Source organism: Quercus lobata, chromosome 9, assembly GCF_001633185.2.
Source record: "Quercus lobata isolate SW786 chromosome 9, ValleyOak3.0 Primary Assembly, whole genome shotgun sequence".
Lineage (NCBI taxonomy): Eukaryota > Viridiplantae > Streptophyta > Magnoliopsida > Fagales > Fagaceae > Quercus > Quercus lobata.
The window spans coordinates 4,487,879-4,509,330 of NC_044912.1; the positions used below are offsets into that span (position 1 = coordinate 4,487,879).

The window sequence follows — 21,452 nt, forward strand, 5'->3', positions numbered from 1 at the left end:
ATAGTGAGTGAGAGAGTGTGAAGAAATGTTCAAGATTGTGCAAGGATGCAGAGACTTGCGACTGGACTCACAACTGGCAAGCCGCCAAAGTTGGCACACATGTGAAGCATGCAGGAGAGTTGAAGAGTCATGTCAGCTGTTGCACTATAGGACAAAAGTCCCAGGCTGGCCAGGCCGTTAGCTCGCGGCTTGAACTCGCGACTCAGCCCAATCGCGAGGCCAAGTCGCCAGACCACCCTGTTTGGGAAAAATTGACTCTTCGCGTTCCTTTCTCACCCTACTATATATAGACCCTTATACCCACGAAATGTAGGGAGCTTCCAAAGAGAATTTTGAGAGAAACCCTAGAGAAAAACAAGATTGATTCATCCATAATCTTCACATATAGACTCTTCAAATTCTTCTACTCTTTTCCTCTCCATTGTTAAATTCTTGAGAGGTACATTACCAAAACCTTTTCTCACCATACCCATATCTGTGAGAAGGCTTTTTGGTGCTTTGGGAAGCAGTTAAGAGGGGACCAATTTCATATTGGTAGATGCTATGGTCAAGTAGCGGAATCTGGTAAGTTAAAGAAGAAATAGGTTTCGCGGAATCTCGTTGGAGTAGGAGCTTGGAGGGCTTAGGTACATTAGGTAGATTAGACTTGGAAGGTCTTCTACTGTTCATGTATCTCAATTACATTCTTTAGTGGATTATTTACCGCTTGGAGGACGGCGGAGAGGTTTTACGCCGAGGGTTTCGGTTTCCTCTTCGATAACACATCATTGTGTTGTCCTTGTATTTGCATCTCTCTTTCCTTAATCTTTGCCATTTAATTCCTGCTATGGACGTGATTTTATTTGGTTTAGATTGTTTATCAATTCTGTACGTATTAAGCTTATGTTCATATTCCGCACATTAATTGTTTGATATTAAACTTGAATTGGTAATTTGTTAATTGTGGGTCTAAACGTTCATAGTGTTTTATACACTAATTAAACTTTCAATGATGATGAACAGAGAGAGAGCAGTGGTGACTCTAGGATTTTTTTTAGGGGGGTCAACAAGAAGATGTATTTTGGGTAATGGATGAATTTTGTGCTTTACAAAGATTTCTTATTACAAAATTGCCCATAATATGCACGAGTAAAAAAATAAAAAATAAACTATAAGTTCATTTAACACATTATTTCTTAATACAATGAACATATTAATTATTTTCATTAAGTGAACTTTAGTCATTACTATTTAAAATACTTTTATCTATTAGTTTAGGACAATGATATGTTAATATTGTACTATTAATGTAAGATTTATAATGTAGACAAAGCAAATGTGTGCAATATTATAAAAATTTGCAAAAAATGTACAATACACATTTGTTTAGAGACAATGTAAATCTTATATATACACTGTAAACTAAGAATTTTCTGTTAGTTTATTTCAAATTTGTTAAGATCTAAATAGGTTTTTTTTAGGTTTAAGATGAATTTTTTTTTTTTTTTTGTTGGGCTTTTTTTGTGTGTTTAAAAAGACCAAAATATTGTTAAGAAGATCATATTTTAGCTTATTTTAATTGTATTAAAAAAAGAAAATTTAGGGTCAAAGTATTCAAATTTTCATTTTAAGAGGGACAAATCAAAAATTAAAATTAAAAATATTATATATTATAAAAAAAAATGCCAGCTCAGGGGGTTCATTTGAACCCCTTGAACTTTACATAACGTCGCCAGAGAGAGAGAGAGAGAGAGAGAGAGAGAGAGAGAGCTCCAAAAATGAAGATTGAAAATGAAAAGCTTTTTGTTTTTTCAGTTTTTACCTTCACCAAACTCGTCCAATTTTTTAAGTCAGAATTTGAATTTCAACAGAGAGTTAACATTTCTGGATTAACGGAAGTTAAAAAGTGTGTATTGTTTTTCAGTGAAGTGGCAGGTAAGCTGACATTGTAATCCCAGATCACCTAATAATTTCCCCTGAATTTGTGTAGTCATGCACACATATATATTTTAGGGAAATGCTAACGAGCGCCCTTAGGGCACTGGTTAAGAATCCAATTAAAGAAAGTTTATGTGGGAAAAGAAAAAAAAAACAATTAATGTTTTAATAGCTTTTTTCATTTTCCATAAAAGTGATGTCAAAACTTTCCTAAAATGGATTCTTAACCAGTGCTTTTAGGGCACTCGTTAACATGACCCTATATTTTATTTATAATTTGTAGGTTTTGAATCCTTTTATTCCTTTCAATAGTTATAGGCATGAAATATTCTTTTGAATGTAACCCATTTTTCACTTATCTTTCTCTATTGTTTAGTCATATATATTTTGTTTTGTTTCAATAATTTTTAAGTAGTGAATCATTTAATTCTTTTTAATATTTTTTGGTCTTTCAGAAGTTTTAACATCTAAATTTTGTAGTAATTAGACCCGCATCCGACTGACTTGGGTATTTGGATTTTGGAACCGACCGTGGGGCTTCAGGTCAGGCGGGTCCTGAAGCCAAAATCTGAACAGCTAAACAAAAAGAAAAACAAAAAAAATACGGGGCCGAGGTCTGACTCTGAACAGCAAAACAAACCCAAAATCTGACAGGTGTGTTCGGAATCTATCTTCTCAGATTTTCTTGGGGCCCAGCCCACTTTTTTTTTTTTTTTTTTCTATTACCCATAAAGAAAAAAAAAAAGAAAAGAAAACAAACCTATATTTCCAAGGCGGAGGGAGGAACACGTCTTCCAAGCTTGTGAGTTGGACCAATGCTGAAAGTTTTGTACTCCATGGATTTTTGTCAGCCACAAAAACAGTTGGCTTTTGATCCCAAAAAAAGCAAAGAAATTAGAAAATGACAGAACGAACAATAATAGTACATGTTACTGGGGGTAGCAGCCAACCACACGCAGAGGGCACCCGCGCCATTGAATCATAGAATCAACACTCAGCCAATCACAACACGCGTTGTGGATCTCCAACGACCCCCCCATGCCCAATGGTACACGATAACGACCCTCATTCTCTCTGTATTCAAATATCATTAAGCGGCTCATATTTTCAGTTATAGTCGTTGTATCAGTATTAGAAATCTAAGAAGGAACAACTTTCACGGCAACATTCCTCAATTATGCAAGAAGGGGAGCAAATTGAAAATGATTGATTTTAGTCAAAATCAATTACAGGGGTGGATACCAAGATCGTTGGTGAATTGTACTATGTTGGAAACTCTTGTTCTCGGAAACAATCAGATAAATGATTCTTTTCCCTCCTGGTTGGGGGTTCTTCCAGAATTAGGGGTTCTTATATTACGATATAATCAACTCCAAGGTGCATTTGGGAAACCTGAAAATAATTTTGTATTTCCAAACTTGCATATCATTGACTTTTCTTACAATAACATCACTGGTGAGTTACCATTTGAGTACTTCCGAATTTGGAAAGCCATGCAAATCATTCATAAGCATCGTCAAATGTACATGCAAGCGAACACAAGCTTCAATGTACCTGGATATAAATGGACAGATCAATACAGTTATTCAATGACATTCACAAACAGAGGGATAGAGATTGCATACGAGAGAATCCCATATATTTTCATAGCCATCAAGCAATAATAATAATTTTTAATTATACAATCTTGTTACAGTACCATCCTAAAAATAGGATGGTACTGTAGTAATATTATAAATTTTTTTTACAATTTTCATATTTTGCAAGTTGGGCTGGAACGACATTTTAAAGTTGTGATGGTAAAAATATTTTTTTGGTAAAAATATATCATCATATACAGTATATCATTTGGACTGCAGATGCTCCTGGACAACGAAGTTTGCTTTAAAAAGGTGTTCATAACTTTTTTCACAGTGCCTAATGTTTGTGGTGACGTTTGGAAATACGTGGCTGTGGATGGGAATGGGGTCTACAGATTCTGAATAAGTTAGGAGTGTGCATTTGTGGGTTGAGGGGATTTTTTGACCCAATCCATTATGATAGGTCAAAAAAATTTAATTCAATCCAATTCATATGAGTTGGGTTGGGTCAAGTTGAACCTATGGGTTGGACAATTATTATTATTATTATTAAATTGAGTGGAAAAAAATACATCACACTTACCACCTGAGTTAATAAACAAAATATACATTAATATATAAACTAATATTCCAACTTAGTTGTAAACAAAATATATTTAAGTATCCAACTGAGTTGATAAACAAAATATAAATGAACTAGTATCCTAATTGACTTATAAACAAAATATGCATGAATTCCTAACTCAATTATAAATAAAATATATCTAAAATTTTTAATATTTTTTTATTAATTATATAATATATTTAAATATATATTAAAAGAATAAATAGGATTTTATATTATATATGATAGTAGGAACCGAGGAAGTGCTCTAGAGCTGGTTTTTTTTTAAAAAAAAATTTATTAAATATATAATATATTTTAAACATATATTAAAATATGGTTGGGTTGGGTTTGACGGGTTTGTAATTTTATGACTTAAACCCAACCCGACTCGCTATAAAAATTTTTTTTGTAACCCAACCCAACCCACCAAGCCTTAAAAACCGACCCAACCTGACAGGTTGGGTCGGGTTTAGTGGGTTGGCGGGTTTTCTGCACACCCCTAGAATAAGTCTAATGCCACATAAAGTGGCACAATAAATGTCACAACTCGATTATGTGGTGAGTTGTGGTTGGTGGAGGAATAGTTGTGGGTCCACGTGGAGACACCCTTTTACCAACTACAGCTCTCCACATAGGTGAATTGTGGCATTTATTGTGCCACATTATGTGACACAAGACTTATTCACAGATTCTACGCTATACATTGAACCCTCAAGAAAAGTTTGGCCCCCAATGTAGGAGAAAGTATACCATGTTTCGGTAATACCAATTCAACATCTATTTTGATATTTCCTACCCAATAAATGAATGATATATATTTCAAAAAATCACATCACTATTTAAAGTGAGAGAAAGTATACTATGTGTAGGGACACGTTTTGCAGCCCAAGCCCAAGCCCAAGGTGTATGGGATCTTGGACCAATGAGCCCAACACAATAAATTTGTAGAGAGTGAGTCAAAGAGTTAGGTTTTAGTACATGGATAACAGTTAATATGGTGTTCATGATAATCAAACAGAGATGAACTGAGTTTATCAAAGAAAGTTTGTTCTCGGCATAATCCGAGGAGTTTTGTTCTCGTAAATATTAAATGAGAATGGTTATAGGAGTTCTTGAGATTGCTACAGTACTTTCTCTGTTAATCCCAAAATCTTCTCTCCATGGTGGGTTTCTCCTATTATATAGTCCTATTTGAACAATCTTGGCATTCCACATGTTGATCATCCAAGCCTATATTTGAGTGTCTGTCCCTCTCTGGCATTCTGTGAGTTGCGGTAACTGAGGTAGCACTATTCAGGGGTTTTGTTCACATAAATGCGGTGTTAGTAACTTTCCCTTAGATATTCCTGAGTTCCTATCCTTTAGAACTTCCTGGAAGGTCACTCTGACTATTTAGGACTAATATCTGATCGTGTTTTAGCTGGTCCGAGGAGATATACCTCTTCGAACTCGTACTACCACGCTTTTGGCCAAAACCCCATGCCCCATTGTATGATTTTGAGCCCATGACCCCACACCATGTTTCAGAAATCATCTATCACCACTTAAAGAATTAGCAAAATGAGAGTTATGATCCATTAAATTACTTTGAAAAAGATGTTTCTTCAAAAAGATTTAATTTTTATTTAAAAAAAAAATTATCTAAAGAAGTAATTGACAAGACCTTCATTGATTTGAAAACCACAAAAAGAGAGAGAGAGAGAGAGAGACAAAATTAATACTTCTTTTGGATCATGAAGGTATAATAGCTCCATTATGTGTTTCACATGATTGTACAGTAAGGATGGGGCGCCATAAATATTCCATTCCAAAAAAGGAAATTTCAAGATCTTATTGCATTTAAAAAAAAAAAAAAAAAAGGAAAGCTCATGATCTTAGGGCTGTCTAACACGCCAAAAAGTGGTGGTTGGTTGTCTGTGACTACCATAGATATAGGACTCAATAATGATTTTGACAACTAATTTAGAGCAAGTGGTGTCTGCATATCTAAAACAAAACTAAGAAGATTTTGAAAGACCAACCAACTAAAAGAACCATGCTTTTGAAAAAGTGGCATGCAACCACAACTCTAGCCTTTTCTACTGAAATGACTAAATAATATTCTATTCAATGGTGACATAAAACATCCTTTTTAGCTGAAATGGCAACAACATTAGCTTTTTGTCCAACCAACCACGGTGATTTGATTTTGTTAAAGCATTGGGTGCTAACCAGCATCAGGTCCTCTAAAAATTTTAGCAATATTTAACACATCAAAAAGTTACTTTATCTATTTTAACATATCATTTTATATTACACTTTATATCACATCTTCTATTTTAAGATTACATCAAATTAAAATAATTTAAAACAAACCTCATCTGTATTAAAAAATTAACAAAACAAATATATTTTATTGTGGCCCCCATGTGACAAAGAGAGAGAGGTAGAGAGAGAAAGGGAGAGAGGACTTGGGATGTGACATGGGAGAGAGAAATTGAAGTAAAAAAATACCAAAATATGTTTAGCACATATAAGATTTTATGCCCCTACATTTCTAAATATGAAATTGTATTGTTCATCAATGCTAAATTTTTTAGCATTTAGAACATCTGATGTGGGAGGTTTTTTGTGTGCCAAATGCCAAATTGGCATTTGTCACACCTAATGCTAGTGCTCTAAATAATCAACCGATAAAGTTTAGCTACAAAATTAGTTATAACCTAAGGTTACAATCTTACTCAATATCTTCTTATTAGAGGTGAATTTTGAGAATTCCACCATTGAATTACGTCTTCTTCTTATATTCGCCATGTTTGTAAAATTTCTAGAAAATTAAAAATCAATAGCTATGTCATCAATAAATTATTTAAATTGCTAGTTTTTATAGTTTAAAATTATGGGTAAAATATAAGCTTATAAATCATATAGTATATAATATCCTATTAATACAAAATTTGACATGTGTATTAACATTGTAAAGAACATACAATTCAACGGTTAGATTTTCAAAATATATAGTGATGTTTATTTTATTAAGTAATTACAATCAATTTTATATTTAAACTTTGTCCATAATTGAATACGATTTCTTGAAAGTTGAAACCTTTGTAAACAAAACAATTCATCATCCCAACTGGGATATGTCACAAACTCACAATCACAAAAAAATCAAAACCCATCACACATACTAGCAATTCAGATAATACTAAACAACAAAAACAAAAACAAAAAAGAAAGAACTTTGCAAGGTGTATTGGTAAACCTATGGGAAAGGTTGAACTTGCCCAGTTTGTAAGGAGTAAGAAGAGGAATGGTGGGAGCTTCAGCAGCCATTTTCAATGATTCTATTCTATTCTATTCTATTCTTTCGTGTTGAATGCTAGTACTTTGCTAGTTTGCTTCTGTTCCTGATTTCAGACAAAAGTGGGAATGAAATGCTTGTTCCACCAATGGGTATTTAAAGATTTGTGTCAAAAAGTCTCCAATAAGCTAGGAGGATGGTTCCAAATCAATTGGACAATGATGTTTGCTTAAACATTATTGATAATGATGTCTGTGCTGACGTTTGGAAATACTATACATTGAACCCTCAAAAAATGTTTGGCCGCCAATGTGGACCATGACCCTATGAACCATGTGTTCTGCTTCTATGAATAGCACCACTTTACGTGGGCAATAAATTTCATAATTTTTTTTTAAAAATAAAATTTTGAGAATACAGATTGTGTTTTAGAATTTAGTATATTATTTTTACATCATATCACCACTAATTTTATTTTTTATTTCAAGAAAAAATAATTTTTATTATTTATTACTCATCATTTTATTATGAAAATATTGTTAAATTTGTTGTGTCATCAGTTGTTTTACTTAAAAAAGAGCAATCTTTGAGACATAAAATAGTTCACAATTATGTTTTATGAGATTTCTAGAATTTGGGCCAAAGAAAATTTTTTTTAGCCCCCGTAATATAATTTTATTCCCCTTTAAATAATAACAAAAATAATTCAAACAACGGTTGTGACCACAAAAACAACATAATTAGTTCAAATAACAACAAAACATCTAGCCCATACAACAACAAAAATTAGCCCAATCAACTAGAACATCACTTTAAAAATCATTATTTATCAAATCTGATCAATAAATCTTAGATCTATTAATTATTTTTTATTAAAAAAAATCCCTAAATTTATACAAATACCAATAGAATAAAGAGAGAATATTTCCTAGACATTGTCAATTGACTAATACACATCTATAAGTTATAAATTTATAATTAGCTCAACTGTTAAAGTCTCTGATGATTGAATAAGAAATTTGAAGTTCAATCTCCGCTTACATCAAAAACTTATTTGTGTTTTGATCTAGGGAACGGATGCTATAGGTTGATAAATTTATAATTAGTGACTGTTGTTGGATGGGTTGGAATCATTATTTTTTAACTTACTACCTTAATACTTTAGTTTATTTTATCTATTTTGTCTTATCTATTTTATTGGGCGGTCCACTATTTTTGTGAGTCAAGTTTGTGATCTATGTCTCTGTGTTTTGAGGACTTTGGCATTGTTAAGGCTTACTAAATATAATTCCTCACTTGTTTATTTATTTAATTATTATTATTTTAGTTTGGCATTTTTTTCCTTTCTCAAAAAAATAAAAAAAAGTTTGGCATTCTTTCCATCTGATTCCCCATATTGGATAGAGTAATTGCGGCTTTAGAAGACCAAACTTGCCTTTTCAATTTGAAAATTTCTATGGACAAACTCAAATCCATATTTTGTAATTAGCCATTATCAAAATTTTTTTTATGGAATCCTGGTTGAAATCACACACACACACAATGGAATGATACGCGAATGTGGACACACAAAATTTGGCTAAATGCTAAGTTCATGTTCATAGTAAATGGATGTTTCTGTGCTATGCATCTAGGAGCGTTCCAAATTTTATTATCTACTTCTATGCATAGAAAATCCAACTAATTAAAAGTCCTTACTGCTAAAGGTAAGTTTCTGTATGTTATCTTTGAGGTGAGACTCCCCAAGGCCTCATGAGACTTAAGAATTTTCAATTTTTCCTCTATCTCCTGTCTGATCTTCTATTACTTATTCTGAATTTCTGCACTACTGTGCAAACTTGTCATCTGTATGTCTGTCCTTTCTCCCATACTTATCCTTGAAGTGCTACAGCTTTGTCCAAAAACTCTAAACCTAACTCTATGCAGCTTTCAATCTTAAGATTGGATGCAATTGAAAAATATCATAGGTTTGCTTTGGATTTATTATTTATCTAGACCTGCTCCCATCATCCTGAAGAACCTGAACTTATTAGAATTCAGAGCAATTGCTTCCCTAATTCACATTAGTGAACTTTTGTAGTTTAGTCTACTTTAACTTTATTAGTGCTGTTGAGTTTGTCCCTCTGCTTCAAGATGGACAATATATGTTAGCAGCACAAGGATGACTGCAGAATGGTCTGTCAGTGATTTTGATATACTGGTTCCTGAAGATGTTGCTAGCTCTGGTGTTAGCTTTGATTGATCTTTGCACAATATATTCACCTTTTCATTTGGTAAAGAATAAGTAAATAGAGTAAGTAGAACCCATTACAGTTCTACTTAAACCACGTTATCATGTCAGAAACTGATTCAACACACCTACACGTGATAAGTGTTATGTATATGTTATCTGAAATCCACAGATAATCCTCCTGACTTTCTTTGCTTTTCAACTATAAACATTGGAGCTAATCTCATGATGCCAATTGTCAATCATAACTTAACTTTTCCTAGATTCCTCTTGGTTGCCAAGAAACTGAGGAAATGCTATTTGCTAATCATGTGTATGTGTATAATTCCATTTGTAAACTCCACTTGTGTTTGTGCTTAATGTCACATATTTTATACACAACCTGTCTCAATCTTAGAAAGATAAGGTTGACAGCTAGTTTGAAATTTAGTCACAAGTGATTGAGTAGCCACTTATAATGGTTCATGCAGTCCTTATTTAAGCCAAAAAGTAAAGGAGACTGAGTCCATTGTAACCAAAACTGAAGCCAAAATCCTATTCGCATAGTAGTCAAGTGAAGCAAAGAATCATTGCTTGTAATAGACAAATTATGCTTCAAAATCATGATTAGTCTGGCACAGAAGCAGATCCACACCAACAATACTATCACTAGAAGAGAATAACCACTTCAAAATTATTTAGATCTATGAAATCTTTTTGTTGCACTTACACAGTACAATGAAAACACTAAAAACAAGAAAGGAATTACATAGGGCAATGTTTTTGGACAATTTATTTTCACTCTTCTCCTTGAAAACCTAAGCAATGTCTTCAAGGAATGAATAATCACTGTATCCAAGGACAGGGTCAGAGATGTAGAATGTGTCTCTGTTGTACTTGTTGAGAGGAGCATTGAGCTTCAATCTCTTAGGCAAATCTGGATTAGCTAAAAACAGACGACCATAAACAACAAGATCCGCACGGTTTTCAGCAATAGCTTTGTTCCCATCTTCCCTGTCATAACCCCCAGCAACAAAAAAGCTCCCCTTAAAAGCCTTTCTCATTGGCACAAGATTATGGGGACATTCACTCTTTTCTCCAACTGTCTTCATTCTTGGCTCAACCATGTGGCAATAAAGAATCCCATATTTGTTTAAGGATTCAGCCATGTAAAGGCCCAAAGCTTCTGGATTTGAGTCTCCGGATTCCATGTAGTTTGCAAAAGGAGATAGCCTTATTCCAACCCTGTCTGCTCCAATCTCTTTAGAAACAGCTTCAACAATTTCCAGAGCAAACCGGCAACGATTTTCAAGGGATCCACCATATTGATCTGTTCGATCATTCACTTGATCCTTCATAAACTGGTCAATTAGGTAACCATGAGCCCCATGGATCTCTACTCCATCAAAGCCTGAGTATAAGACAAATAATGACATTTTAATGAAGGGAATATGTAATAACAAAGGAAACCATGAGCCCCATTGTTCTTTCAGTTTTCTTTCATCAAGTACAAAGTACATTCCTTCATTCCCTTGTACATTTGACCAATCAAATATCTTTTATCTTATATAAACACATGAAAAGAACTTACCAGCTTCAATAGCATTCCTTGCAGCAAGCCTAAAATCATTGACAATTTGAGGAATTTCCTCTATCCTTAGCCGCCTTGGAGGAGTGAAGTCTGCAACGTCAATTCCATTAGCTCGAATTTGAGGGGTCAAAGGCTTGTCAGAGGAAGAAATTGGGGCTTGACCATTTGGCTGAAAACCTGTAGACATCAATATAAAGAAAAATAAATATCCAAATAATTCAAATGAGTTTGATAAGACATCATCAATCACCACTTAAAGAATTAGAAAAAATGAGAGTTATGATCTGTTAAATTACTTAGAAAATGATCTTTCTTTTCTTTGCAAAGATTTTTTTTTTTCTTAAAAAAAAACATTTATCTAAAGAAGTAATAGACAAGACCATTATTGATTTGAAAACTCACCCAAAAAAGAAAAATAAAAATAATAAATAAGATGCAAAATTAATGCTTCTTTTGGATCAAGAAGGCATAATAGCTCCATTATGTATTTCACATGATTGTACAGTACAAGATGGGGTTCCATAAATATTCCCCTCCAAAAAAGGAAATTTCAAGATCATGTTCCATGTCAAAAAAGGAAAGCTCATGATCTTAGGGCTGTCTAACATGCCAAAAAGTGGTGGTTGGCTGTCTGTGACTACCATAGATATAGGACTCAATAATAATTTTGACAATTGATTTAGAGCAAGTGGTGTCTGCATATCTAAAACAGAAGTACAAAGATTTTGAAAGACCAACCAACTAAAAGAACAATGCTTTTGAAAAAGTGATATGCAACCATCCACTCTAACCTTTTCTATTGAAATGAGTAAAGAACATTTTATTCAATGGTGATACAAAAATGCCTTTTTAGCTGAAATGACAACATCATTAGCTTTTTGTCCAACCACCTACAGTGATTAGATTTTCTTAAAGCAGTGGGTGTCACCTTATTCGTATCCTAAAAACAAAATGACATTAACATATCAGACTTATAATGGAAGATGCCCCTTCCACTGAGGCAATGATCATCATAAAAGGCCCCCTGAAAGAAAAAATCCATGTATAGTAGAGAAGATAATGCAAAAAATAACACCACTAAAATGATAGATCAATAGTTTTTCAAAATAATTATATTGTTGCATAAATTTTCCTTTTACTCCATGAATCCAACAATGATCATCACTTTTGCTTATTTTTACTCTCTAAAATGATAGTTAAGCCAATTAATGCTCTTCCTCAAAAATTATGCTTCTTTTCAAATGTGGCACTCATTTTGCAAGGAATAGCATTCTACAGCACCGACGCATGGTTATTTCAGCAGTCAACCAAAACTTCCATCTAATTTGATCTTTACCAAATAGGTTCATATGCAATACTTCCTTTAGGATCAACAGCAATCAATAGTTAAGTAGCACAATGTGGTATAGAAAACCCAAATCTACTCAATTATTGAATCATTTACCATAAAGTCTTTGTAATTTAGCATATTACAAAACATTCAACTCTCTCCATCCATTACAAAAGTTCAATTGTCAACAAGCAATAATAGAAGAGAAGATATAAAGGTGGTCTCAGTCAAAGACAAACCTTGATTTGAAACCCTCCCCACATGCCAAATTTGACAAAAGAAAACTCCACCTTTGGCATGAACAGCATCTACAATGGGTTTCCAGGCTTCAACTTGCTCTTTTGTCCATATACCAGGTGTGTCTGGATACCTTTACAATAGCAAAGAAATCTAAGAAGTCATAAAAATTTTCAAGGCAAGAAAGAGAACCCTCAAAATGGCGATTGTCTTTCAGTGTGAAACATGGTAAAAAATTTATTACCCTTGAGCAGTGTCAGAAACTCCAGTGGCTTCAGCTATCAGTAGACCACCTTTGGAGGTTCTCTGAGAATAATATAAGATAGCATGTGGCTGAGGAACATTGCCATAAGATCTTTGTCTGGTCAATGGTGCCAAAACAACCCTGAAAATACAAATTAAATGATAAATTGAGTAAATCAAGCAAGAAATCTTTTAACTGAAGAAAGTAGTACCCTATAAGAATCAAATATATATTGCCCGTAGCAAAGGCTGGAAGAATAATATGATTAAGCCCCTTTTCTATATGTTATAATATATACTAATAAATAAAAAAGGCCAAGTAACAACTGAAACCAAATCAAACAATTCATTTTTGAATGATTATGGCAGAGATAAGGACAGATTCACAACTTCACCTGTGGATTGCTTAAATACAAACCATTAAATAAGGTTTGAGAAGTTGAAGAAAAACACAAAATCAGAAAAACTCTGCAAATAGCATAACGCTTTTCCTTGTGAGTAAACAAATAAATACCTAAATGAGAAAGAGTGACAAAGACAGAGACAGAGAATGCTTGACTTGATCTACAACTTATTTTTTTCCTTTAGAGTTTGTTCATCCTTAAAGTACAACCATATTGTCAAGTATTAAAGATATATTTCACAAAATGCAGTACTGGAATGGGGTAGGAGAACCTCCAAGATCCTATAGGTCCTTTAACTATGAAAATTTCTGTATCAATCATAGCTAATTTGCCATGCACTTGAAATTTGAAAATACTTAGTTTCAAGTTCAGGGCCTACGTTGTTTTTAATTCTTGTAACTCTCTTTTCAACCTATGTTTATATCATAAGCTTACCTTTTTCCAAGACCTACAAAGCTGCAGCAAAAGGCAGTAAGTTTTTTTTTTTTTTTGTTGAAAAAAAAGAGTGGCACTTAGTTTATGGCTTGTGCAATACATGAATGAGCACGTTTTACTTTAAGAAAATACCGGAAAAGATAAGTAAGAAACAAAATGAAGCATGTAAAAACTTGGAACAGTAAGAAACAAAATGAAGCATGTAAAAACTTGGAACAATTAATTTGATGAATTTTTATGCACAGAATAGGGTGAATTAGTTTTGTTAATCACATGTAGTTTCAAGATCATCAAATGACAACATTCAGCATTTGAAGAATGACTTGGGTACTATGGCAGGATATAGATGAGGGAGCCAAACTGGATTGCTTTTCATCATACAGAATGTGTAGTCATAGGTATCAACATAACACTGATAAACTGAAGGGTCTCATCTCCCCTCCCCAGCCCGAAAAAAGTCAGACCAAAATTGTTGAGTAATGATTTCATAACTATAGATTGATATCTTATATAATCAAAGCAACTGTAAATAAATGTCAGCACGCTCATGATGAAGCTACAAATACATTACTTAGAGGTTCTGAAAACACAAAGAATCCTGACAGCCAAGGTGATCAGATACCCCTCTAATCTGTTAGATGTTTTTCAGTTGAGCCTTTATGGCCTTTGTCATGTCAGGATGTGTCCTGACTCTAATGTAGTTGCTGGTTCTAAGTTTGTTTTGAATGAAGTTTCCTTTTTACCAAAATAATAATAATAATAATAATTTTCAGTTGCAGCCAAGAATGCAACCATGAATAAGAAAGCAGTTTCTCAAAAAAAGAAAAAGAAAAGGAGAACAAGAAAGCAAAACTTTCTCTGGAGATCTTTTCCTAATAAAAACATTTTGTTTGAAAAATATTTTTTGACATCATTTTAAGGGTGAGCTCAGAATTTCAGAAAAATGATTATTGTATTGATGAAAGTAAGGAACAGTGGTTAATTATGGGTACCTTTGCAATCATACAAAGAATTAAGCAACGGGGATAAGCTATGACAACTAAAAACTATTTTTGGCATTTGGCACACCTAATTCTAGTGCTCTAAATAATCAACGGATAAAGTTTAGTTACAAAATTGGTTATAACTTAAGGCTACAATCTTACTCAATATCTTCTTATTAGAGGTGAATTTTGAGAATTTTACCATTGAATTACATCTTCTACTTATATCCTCCATGTTTGCAAAATTTCTAGAAAATTAAAGATGAATAGCTATGTCATCAATAAATTGTTTAAATTGTTAGTTTTTTATAGTTTAAAATTATGGATAAAATATAAGCTTATAGATCATATAGTATATAATATCCAATTGACACAAAATTTGACATGTGTATTAAGAGTGTAAAGAACATACAATTTAATGGTCAAATTTTCAAAATATATAGTAATGTTTATTTTATTGAGTAATTACAACCAATTTTATAGTTAAACTTTCTCCATAATCAACTACGATTTCTTGAAAGTTGAAACCTTTGTAAACAAAACAATTCATCATCCCAACTGGGATATGTCACAATAAAAAAAAATCGAAACCCATCACACATATTAACAATTCAGATAATACTAAACAACAAAAACAAAAACAGAAAAAGAAAGAACTTCACAAGGTGTATTGGTATACCTATGGGAAAGGTTGAACTTGCCCAGTTTGTAAGGAGTAAGAAGAGGAATGGTGGGAGCTTCAGCCGCCATTTTCAATGATTCTATTCTATTCTTTCCTGTTGAATGCTTGTACTTTGCTAGTTTGCTTCTGTTCCCGATTTCAGACAAAAGTGGGAATGAAATGCTTGTTACACAAATGGGTATTTATAGATTTGTGTCCAAAAAAAAAAACAAAGTCTCACAGTAAGCTAGCAGGATGGTTCCAACTGGACAATGATGTTTGCTTTAAAATGGTATTCATAATGATGTCTGTACTGACGTTTGGAAATACCATACATTGAACCCTCAAAAAATGTTTGGTCGCCAATGTGGACCATGACCCTATGAACCATGTGTTCTGCTTCTATGAATAGCACCAATTTACGTCGGCAATAAATTTCATAATTTTTTTAAAAATAAAATTTTGAGAATACAGATTGTGTTTTAGATTTTAGTATATTATTTTTACATCATATCACCACTAATTTTATTTTTTATTTCAAGGAAAAATAATTTTTATTATTTATTACTCTTAATTTTATTATGAAAATATTGTTAAATTTGTCGTGTTATCAATTGTTTTACTTAAGAAAGAGCAATCTTAGAGACATAAAATGGTTCACAATTTTTTTATAGCTTCTTAGGGCAGTAAATTAGTATGTACATCCAAAAAAAGATTATAAGTAGTTTTCTTAATATGAACTACATATTTTTTATTTTGAAAGAAAATTGGAATTTGCCTACTTTTTTGAGGAAAAAAATTTTTATTTTTGGAAGGGAGGGACAGAGCCACCCAAGGGGGCCATGGATCCTCTAGATTTTTATTTTTAAAATTAAGAGTATATATGTTTTATGAGATTTCTAGAATTTGGGCCAAAGAAAATTATTTTTAGCCCCGATAATATAATTTTTGTCCCCTTTAAATAATAAAAATAATAATTCAAACGATGGTGATGAGCACAAGCACAACGTAATTAGTTCAAATAACAACAAAACATGTAGCCCATACAACAACACAAATTAACCCAATCAACCAGAACATCACTTTAAAAATCATTATTTATCAAATTTGATCAATAAATCTTAGATCTATTAATTATTTTTATAAAAAAATCCCTAAATTTATTCAAATACCAATCGAATAAAGAGAGAATATTTTCTAGACAATGTCAATTGACTAATACACATAGACACAATTAATTAATATCGAAATGATAACTTATAAATTTATTATTAGCTCAACTAATAAAGTCTTTGATGATTGAATAAGAAATTTAGGATTAAATTCCTACTTACACCAAAAACTTATTGGTGTTTTGGTTTTAAGAGTGGACATCATAGGTTGATGAATTTATAATTAGTGATTGTTGGTGGATGAGTTGGAATCATTATTTTTTAACTTATTACCTTAATACTTTAGTTTATTTTAACTATTTTGTCTTATCTATTTTATTGGGCGGTCCACTATTTTTGTGAGTCAAGTTTATGATCTTTGTCTCTGTGTTTTGAGTAGGGATGGCCATACCCATTGGGTAATGGATATCCAACCTTATCCGATCCAAATGTTTCGGGTAATACCCAGTTCTCATGGGTAGAGCTTAACCGGGTAGGGTATGGATATTATCCGAATTGTTCGGGTAAGGTATGGATATTATCCAAACCCGACCCGTAAAAAAAAAAAAAAAACCCTAAACCTTATTTATATATATCTAAAAGCTGAAGCGTAGCATTTATTGCTGCTGAGTTCCTGTTGTGCCACCTCATCGCCACATCAATCGTCACATAATTATTATTTTTCTTATTTTTTTTACAAAAAAATAAATAGATTATTGACTTTACATATTCATCTTGGACAGTTTTAACGTTATATATTAATTTTGCCTTCACATATTCTCCTACTTTAATTTAGAATTTATTTTTTATTCTTATATAAATCAATTGATTAAACTATAGACACAACTTTCTGTCTCCTAGGAAGTTACAAATTTTGCACCTTTTATATTCCTTTCCACAAAAAACAAAAAGGAAAAAAACTTTTTTTTTTTAACTCTCTACGCTCTTCTTTCTTTGTAATTTATTTCTTGCACAACTTTGAAACCAACGCCACTTCGTTTTAGAGGAGTAATAGTAGAAGAAAAAGAAGGAAGATGAGAGGACTGTCTGCGGTCTTCACCCTGATAGAGCATCTCTTCTTTCTCCCACTATTTTTTCCCATAATTTAAATGGTTAATTTGACATGCTCTGTTTTTTTTTTTTAATCTATTTTTTCTGTTTTTTATTGTTGTGTTTGGTTTTGGGGACAGAACTTCAAAGCATAAAAGCCCTAGAACCATCTGTAAACCAAAATCTACAATTTATTTATTTATTTATTTTCATTTTACTTTCTACTTCTAATTTGTTTTGTGTTTTCTTCATTACAGATATGCCTTTCTTTTTTGGTTTTCAGGAAACAAAAGTCTCTTCTCATGAAAGCTTGCAGCAAGTTGTCGTCCTAGCACAGATTCTAATATGTACATCTTATTTCTTTTTAAAATTTTATTTCTGGACTTTGTTTGCTTAAGTAATCCAATTTATTGCTCTCTTAACACATTATTATTATATTAATACGCACTTGAATATTGTCCTAGCAACGTTGATCGAATATGGGCTCAAATTGCAAATTTGGAATTACTAAGTTGTAAGTGTAAAACCACATAAGTGATTCATTTTAATATACATACCTGTTTAGGACGTTTTTCAGTGATTCATTAAGTGTTGTTTCTTTTACACGTGATGTTTTGTTGGCCCAACTTTAGCCCAAAACACCGACTCCTTCAAGAAGGTCACTCTTTTCCTCTCTCTCCAAAAAAATCGGATCATATATTTGTGAATCATTTTAATTTTTATTTAGTTTTACTAATTCGTTTATTTTCAAATTACTTTTAGTTTGAGAATTGTTGGTTTCAAAAGTCAATTTGGATTATAAGACTCTAATCTGCACCTAAGAATTTGTTAAATTGTTTGTTCGTTTTTCAGATTTCAATTTGCCTCCAATAAGGTTCCCTTTCTTTCTTTATGCATGTTTTCTTTTTCCTTTTTTCCTTTTTATTGTTGTGTTTGGCCGCAGAGAAGAGCTCAAATATTTTCAGTAGTATAATTTGAGTTTATTTATTTATTTGTAGGTGGTATTGACAACTTTCATTGTGATTTAATGGTTGGGATGGTGCACACGAAAGCTTCTTCGAGAGAAACTTGGCCATTGTTGGTGGCAATGTACGGTTAGTGAGGACGGTTATGACTTGTGAGGTGATTGGAGCAACGGTATTCCATATTACCTTTCTGTCACTCTTAATTTCTTGCTTAAGGTAATAAAAGGTTTCCACCTTCTGTTGGGTGTGAAAGGAGTGTGGGCTGTTTTTTATTTTTTGGTTTTGATGGGTTTTCCCAACTCTTTCATGTTAGAGCTTATTGCATTGATATTAGCAATGGTCATGAATTTTTTTGGGGGAAGGGTTTGTGTATAACATGACTGATAAAATTCCTCAATGAAGGAGTGGTACTGGAATAAATATATATATATATATATATATATATTAAAAAGGAGTTGTAGCTGTAGTTTCCTTTATTTAATTTAATTTTTTTGTTAGCCCACCAAGGAGGTTAAATTTAATCTCAAACCATTGATATATATGTAGAACAAGATGCTTTTTTTTTTTTTTCAAGTTATCCCATTTAGTTATAAAATCTACTAAAAGTTGAAACTATCTATGTTTGGTATGGCTTTTGGAGCCTAGATATGTCTTCTCCAGCAATCACTTCAGCCCAGAGATGTTTGCCAAAGCTTTGTAGGAGTTTCTTTATGTTGTCTTGCTCTGAGTCTCTCACCCTCAGTTCGTCTTCTTCTCCCTTCAATTATAACCTTCTTAGATGCCTATTTATTTATTTATTTATTTGAATAACATATTGGTAAGCTATCTCAGTAAGTGCAATATATATATATATATATATATATTAAAAAGGAGTATTTTTCTTTAATGTTTGGTTTTTCTTTATGTCTTTTAAGTTTTGGATTTTCTAAAAATAAATTAGTCTTGAAGGTGTTAGCAGTTAGCACTATTTGAAGAGTGAATTGCACTGGATATAGGATCAAGAAAGTTAACCAGTTTGTGTTGAAAATTTAGAATTGGGTATTGTTGAGAGTGATTTATCTAATGAGGAGAAAAAATAATCTATTCAAGTAGTAATTCTGCACTAACAAATGCATTTAAGAAATGAGAACCATGAGAACAAAAAAGAAAGCTTGATACTTTACAACTACTAAGTTTGGTCTAGAATATCAAATTTTAAGGCCTACTGTTATTGGCATCATAAAGCACGAAACAACTTGCTATATTCTATTTTCATTAAATACTTGGTATTATTTTGTTATGAGAGATGGTAGTTAAATAGTATTAATGTTATAGGTTATAGCAATCTAACACTGATCATCTTGAATGCCATTTGATATTCTATTATGAATTAAATTGCCATAAAAGGCTAGGATAAATCTATTAGCCAAAAAAAGAAAAAAGAAAAAGATAGATCATCTATCTTAGCATTTATCTAGAGATTGTGTTTGTGTAATGTGTAATGAGCATTGACTTTACTGTGTGTTTGTTGAGTTTGCATCATCTTTACATGTTTGATAAATTATGTTTGGTCCTGCATTTTATTATTGTCATTTTTTTTTCCCTCCCAAATGAAAGGCTTTGGAGTGCCATTTGCTGGGTCTAAATTGCTAAATTATTTGATTGGTTGCACTTGATGTCATATGAGCTTGCTGTACTTTTTTGTAGAATATTTGTGTGGACCGCATAACAATAGATTGTATGGATTAGGGGTGGCTATTCGTGATAGTGCAAGCCAATGTATATGAGCAATGTGTGTAGAATTAGAAGTAGGGAATGACCATATTGAAGTGCAGGCTATAAGATTACGAAGTGTAGTGCTTTGTGAATTTGTGGCTTCAAGAAGTTGAAGTAGAGTGTGTAGTAAAAAATTTGATAGATGAACTAAAGTCAGTTGGTCCACTAATTTGCAGATTGCCCAGATCCTTAATGATAGTAGTGGGCTTGACTCTTCTATCAAGAATATATGTTTCTCTTATCATCTTCCTCGAAGCAGCATATGAAGCAAAGAACTATATTGATGCAATATATTGGCTAGAGGAGTCCCTTCCATGTATTATGAGTCTAATAGGCAGTGATGTACCTGTTACTTAATATTATTAATAAAGTATACACTACAGTTTTATTCACACACACAAAAAAAAGGTGTCTCTATTAAGCAAATTCAAAATATTGTTATTTTTCCAACAATCTAAAAACATTTTTAGGCATGTATGATTAGAGATTCCAAACATGTAGATACCTTCATACAAATGTATTTTTAGTGTAGTTACTCCTTTGTTTGATATTCCGTGTGTACTTAGATACATTTCAATAAAGATTGTTGTTCATAAAAAAAAGAAATAGTCATTTTATCCATTTTAAAATCATAGTACCTTCAAGCAAAGTAAATATTAGTAATTTTTATATTTAACTACCCCGTGCATCGCACGGGTTAGCGACTAGTTAAGTTAATAAGGTTTACAAGCACAAAGCAAAACCTGTATTTAACTCTGACAAGTATATAACAAGTGCATACCCAACTATAATCTCCACCAACAAAAAAAAAAAAAAAAAAAACTACTACTTTTGCAAAGAGATTGACTCAGTCGTCTGGGTCCTACTAATATTCCCCAACCACTAATAAAAACTACAACATGATAGGTGTGAAACCATAGAAAGATGGGATGATTAAACTATACAAGTAACAAAAGTTGACGTTTGGTAATTGCAACTGGCACATGCTATTTGCTCATGTTGACGCAGCAGGTGACATAGACTCCAAAATCATCGACCACAAAAATTTTCA

At 32.4% G+C, this 21,452-nt stretch overlaps 1 protein-coding gene and 1 long non-coding RNA gene across 5 annotated transcripts; one reads left to right on the forward strand and one right to left on the reverse strand.

The window, feature by feature from the left end:
• Positions 1–10,266: 10,266 nt before the first annotated feature.
• Positions 10,267–15,592, reverse strand: LOC115959098 (12-oxophytodienoate reductase 2-like). Its single transcript, XM_031077401.1, has 5 exons — positions 15,499–15,592; positions 12,999–13,139; positions 12,757–12,887; positions 11,188–11,364; positions 10,267–11,007 (listed from the first exon to the last, which is right to left on the reverse strand). The coding sequence occupies exons 1-5, from the start codon at positions 15,567–15,569 to the stop codon at positions 10,415–10,417; spliced, it is 1,113 nt and encodes a 370-aa protein (XP_030933261.1). The 5' UTR covers positions 15,570–15,592; the 3' UTR covers positions 10,267–10,414.
• A 1,966-nt stretch (positions 15,593–17,558) lies between these two features.
• Positions 17,559–20,801, forward strand: LOC115959336. Of its 4 annotated transcripts, none has more exons than XR_004084842.1 (3): positions 17,559–18,028; positions 18,146–18,555; positions 18,680–19,513. It is a non-coding gene; the product is annotated as an uncharacterized LOC115959336 (long non-coding RNA). The 4 variants fall into 4 exon arrangements; XR_004084840.1 differs by having other exon boundaries at positions 17,559–17,743; positions 17,939–18,555; XR_004084839.1 differs by having other exon boundaries at positions 17,559–17,743; positions 17,965–18,555.
• The last annotated feature ends 651 nt before the right edge of the window (positions 20,802–21,452 follow it).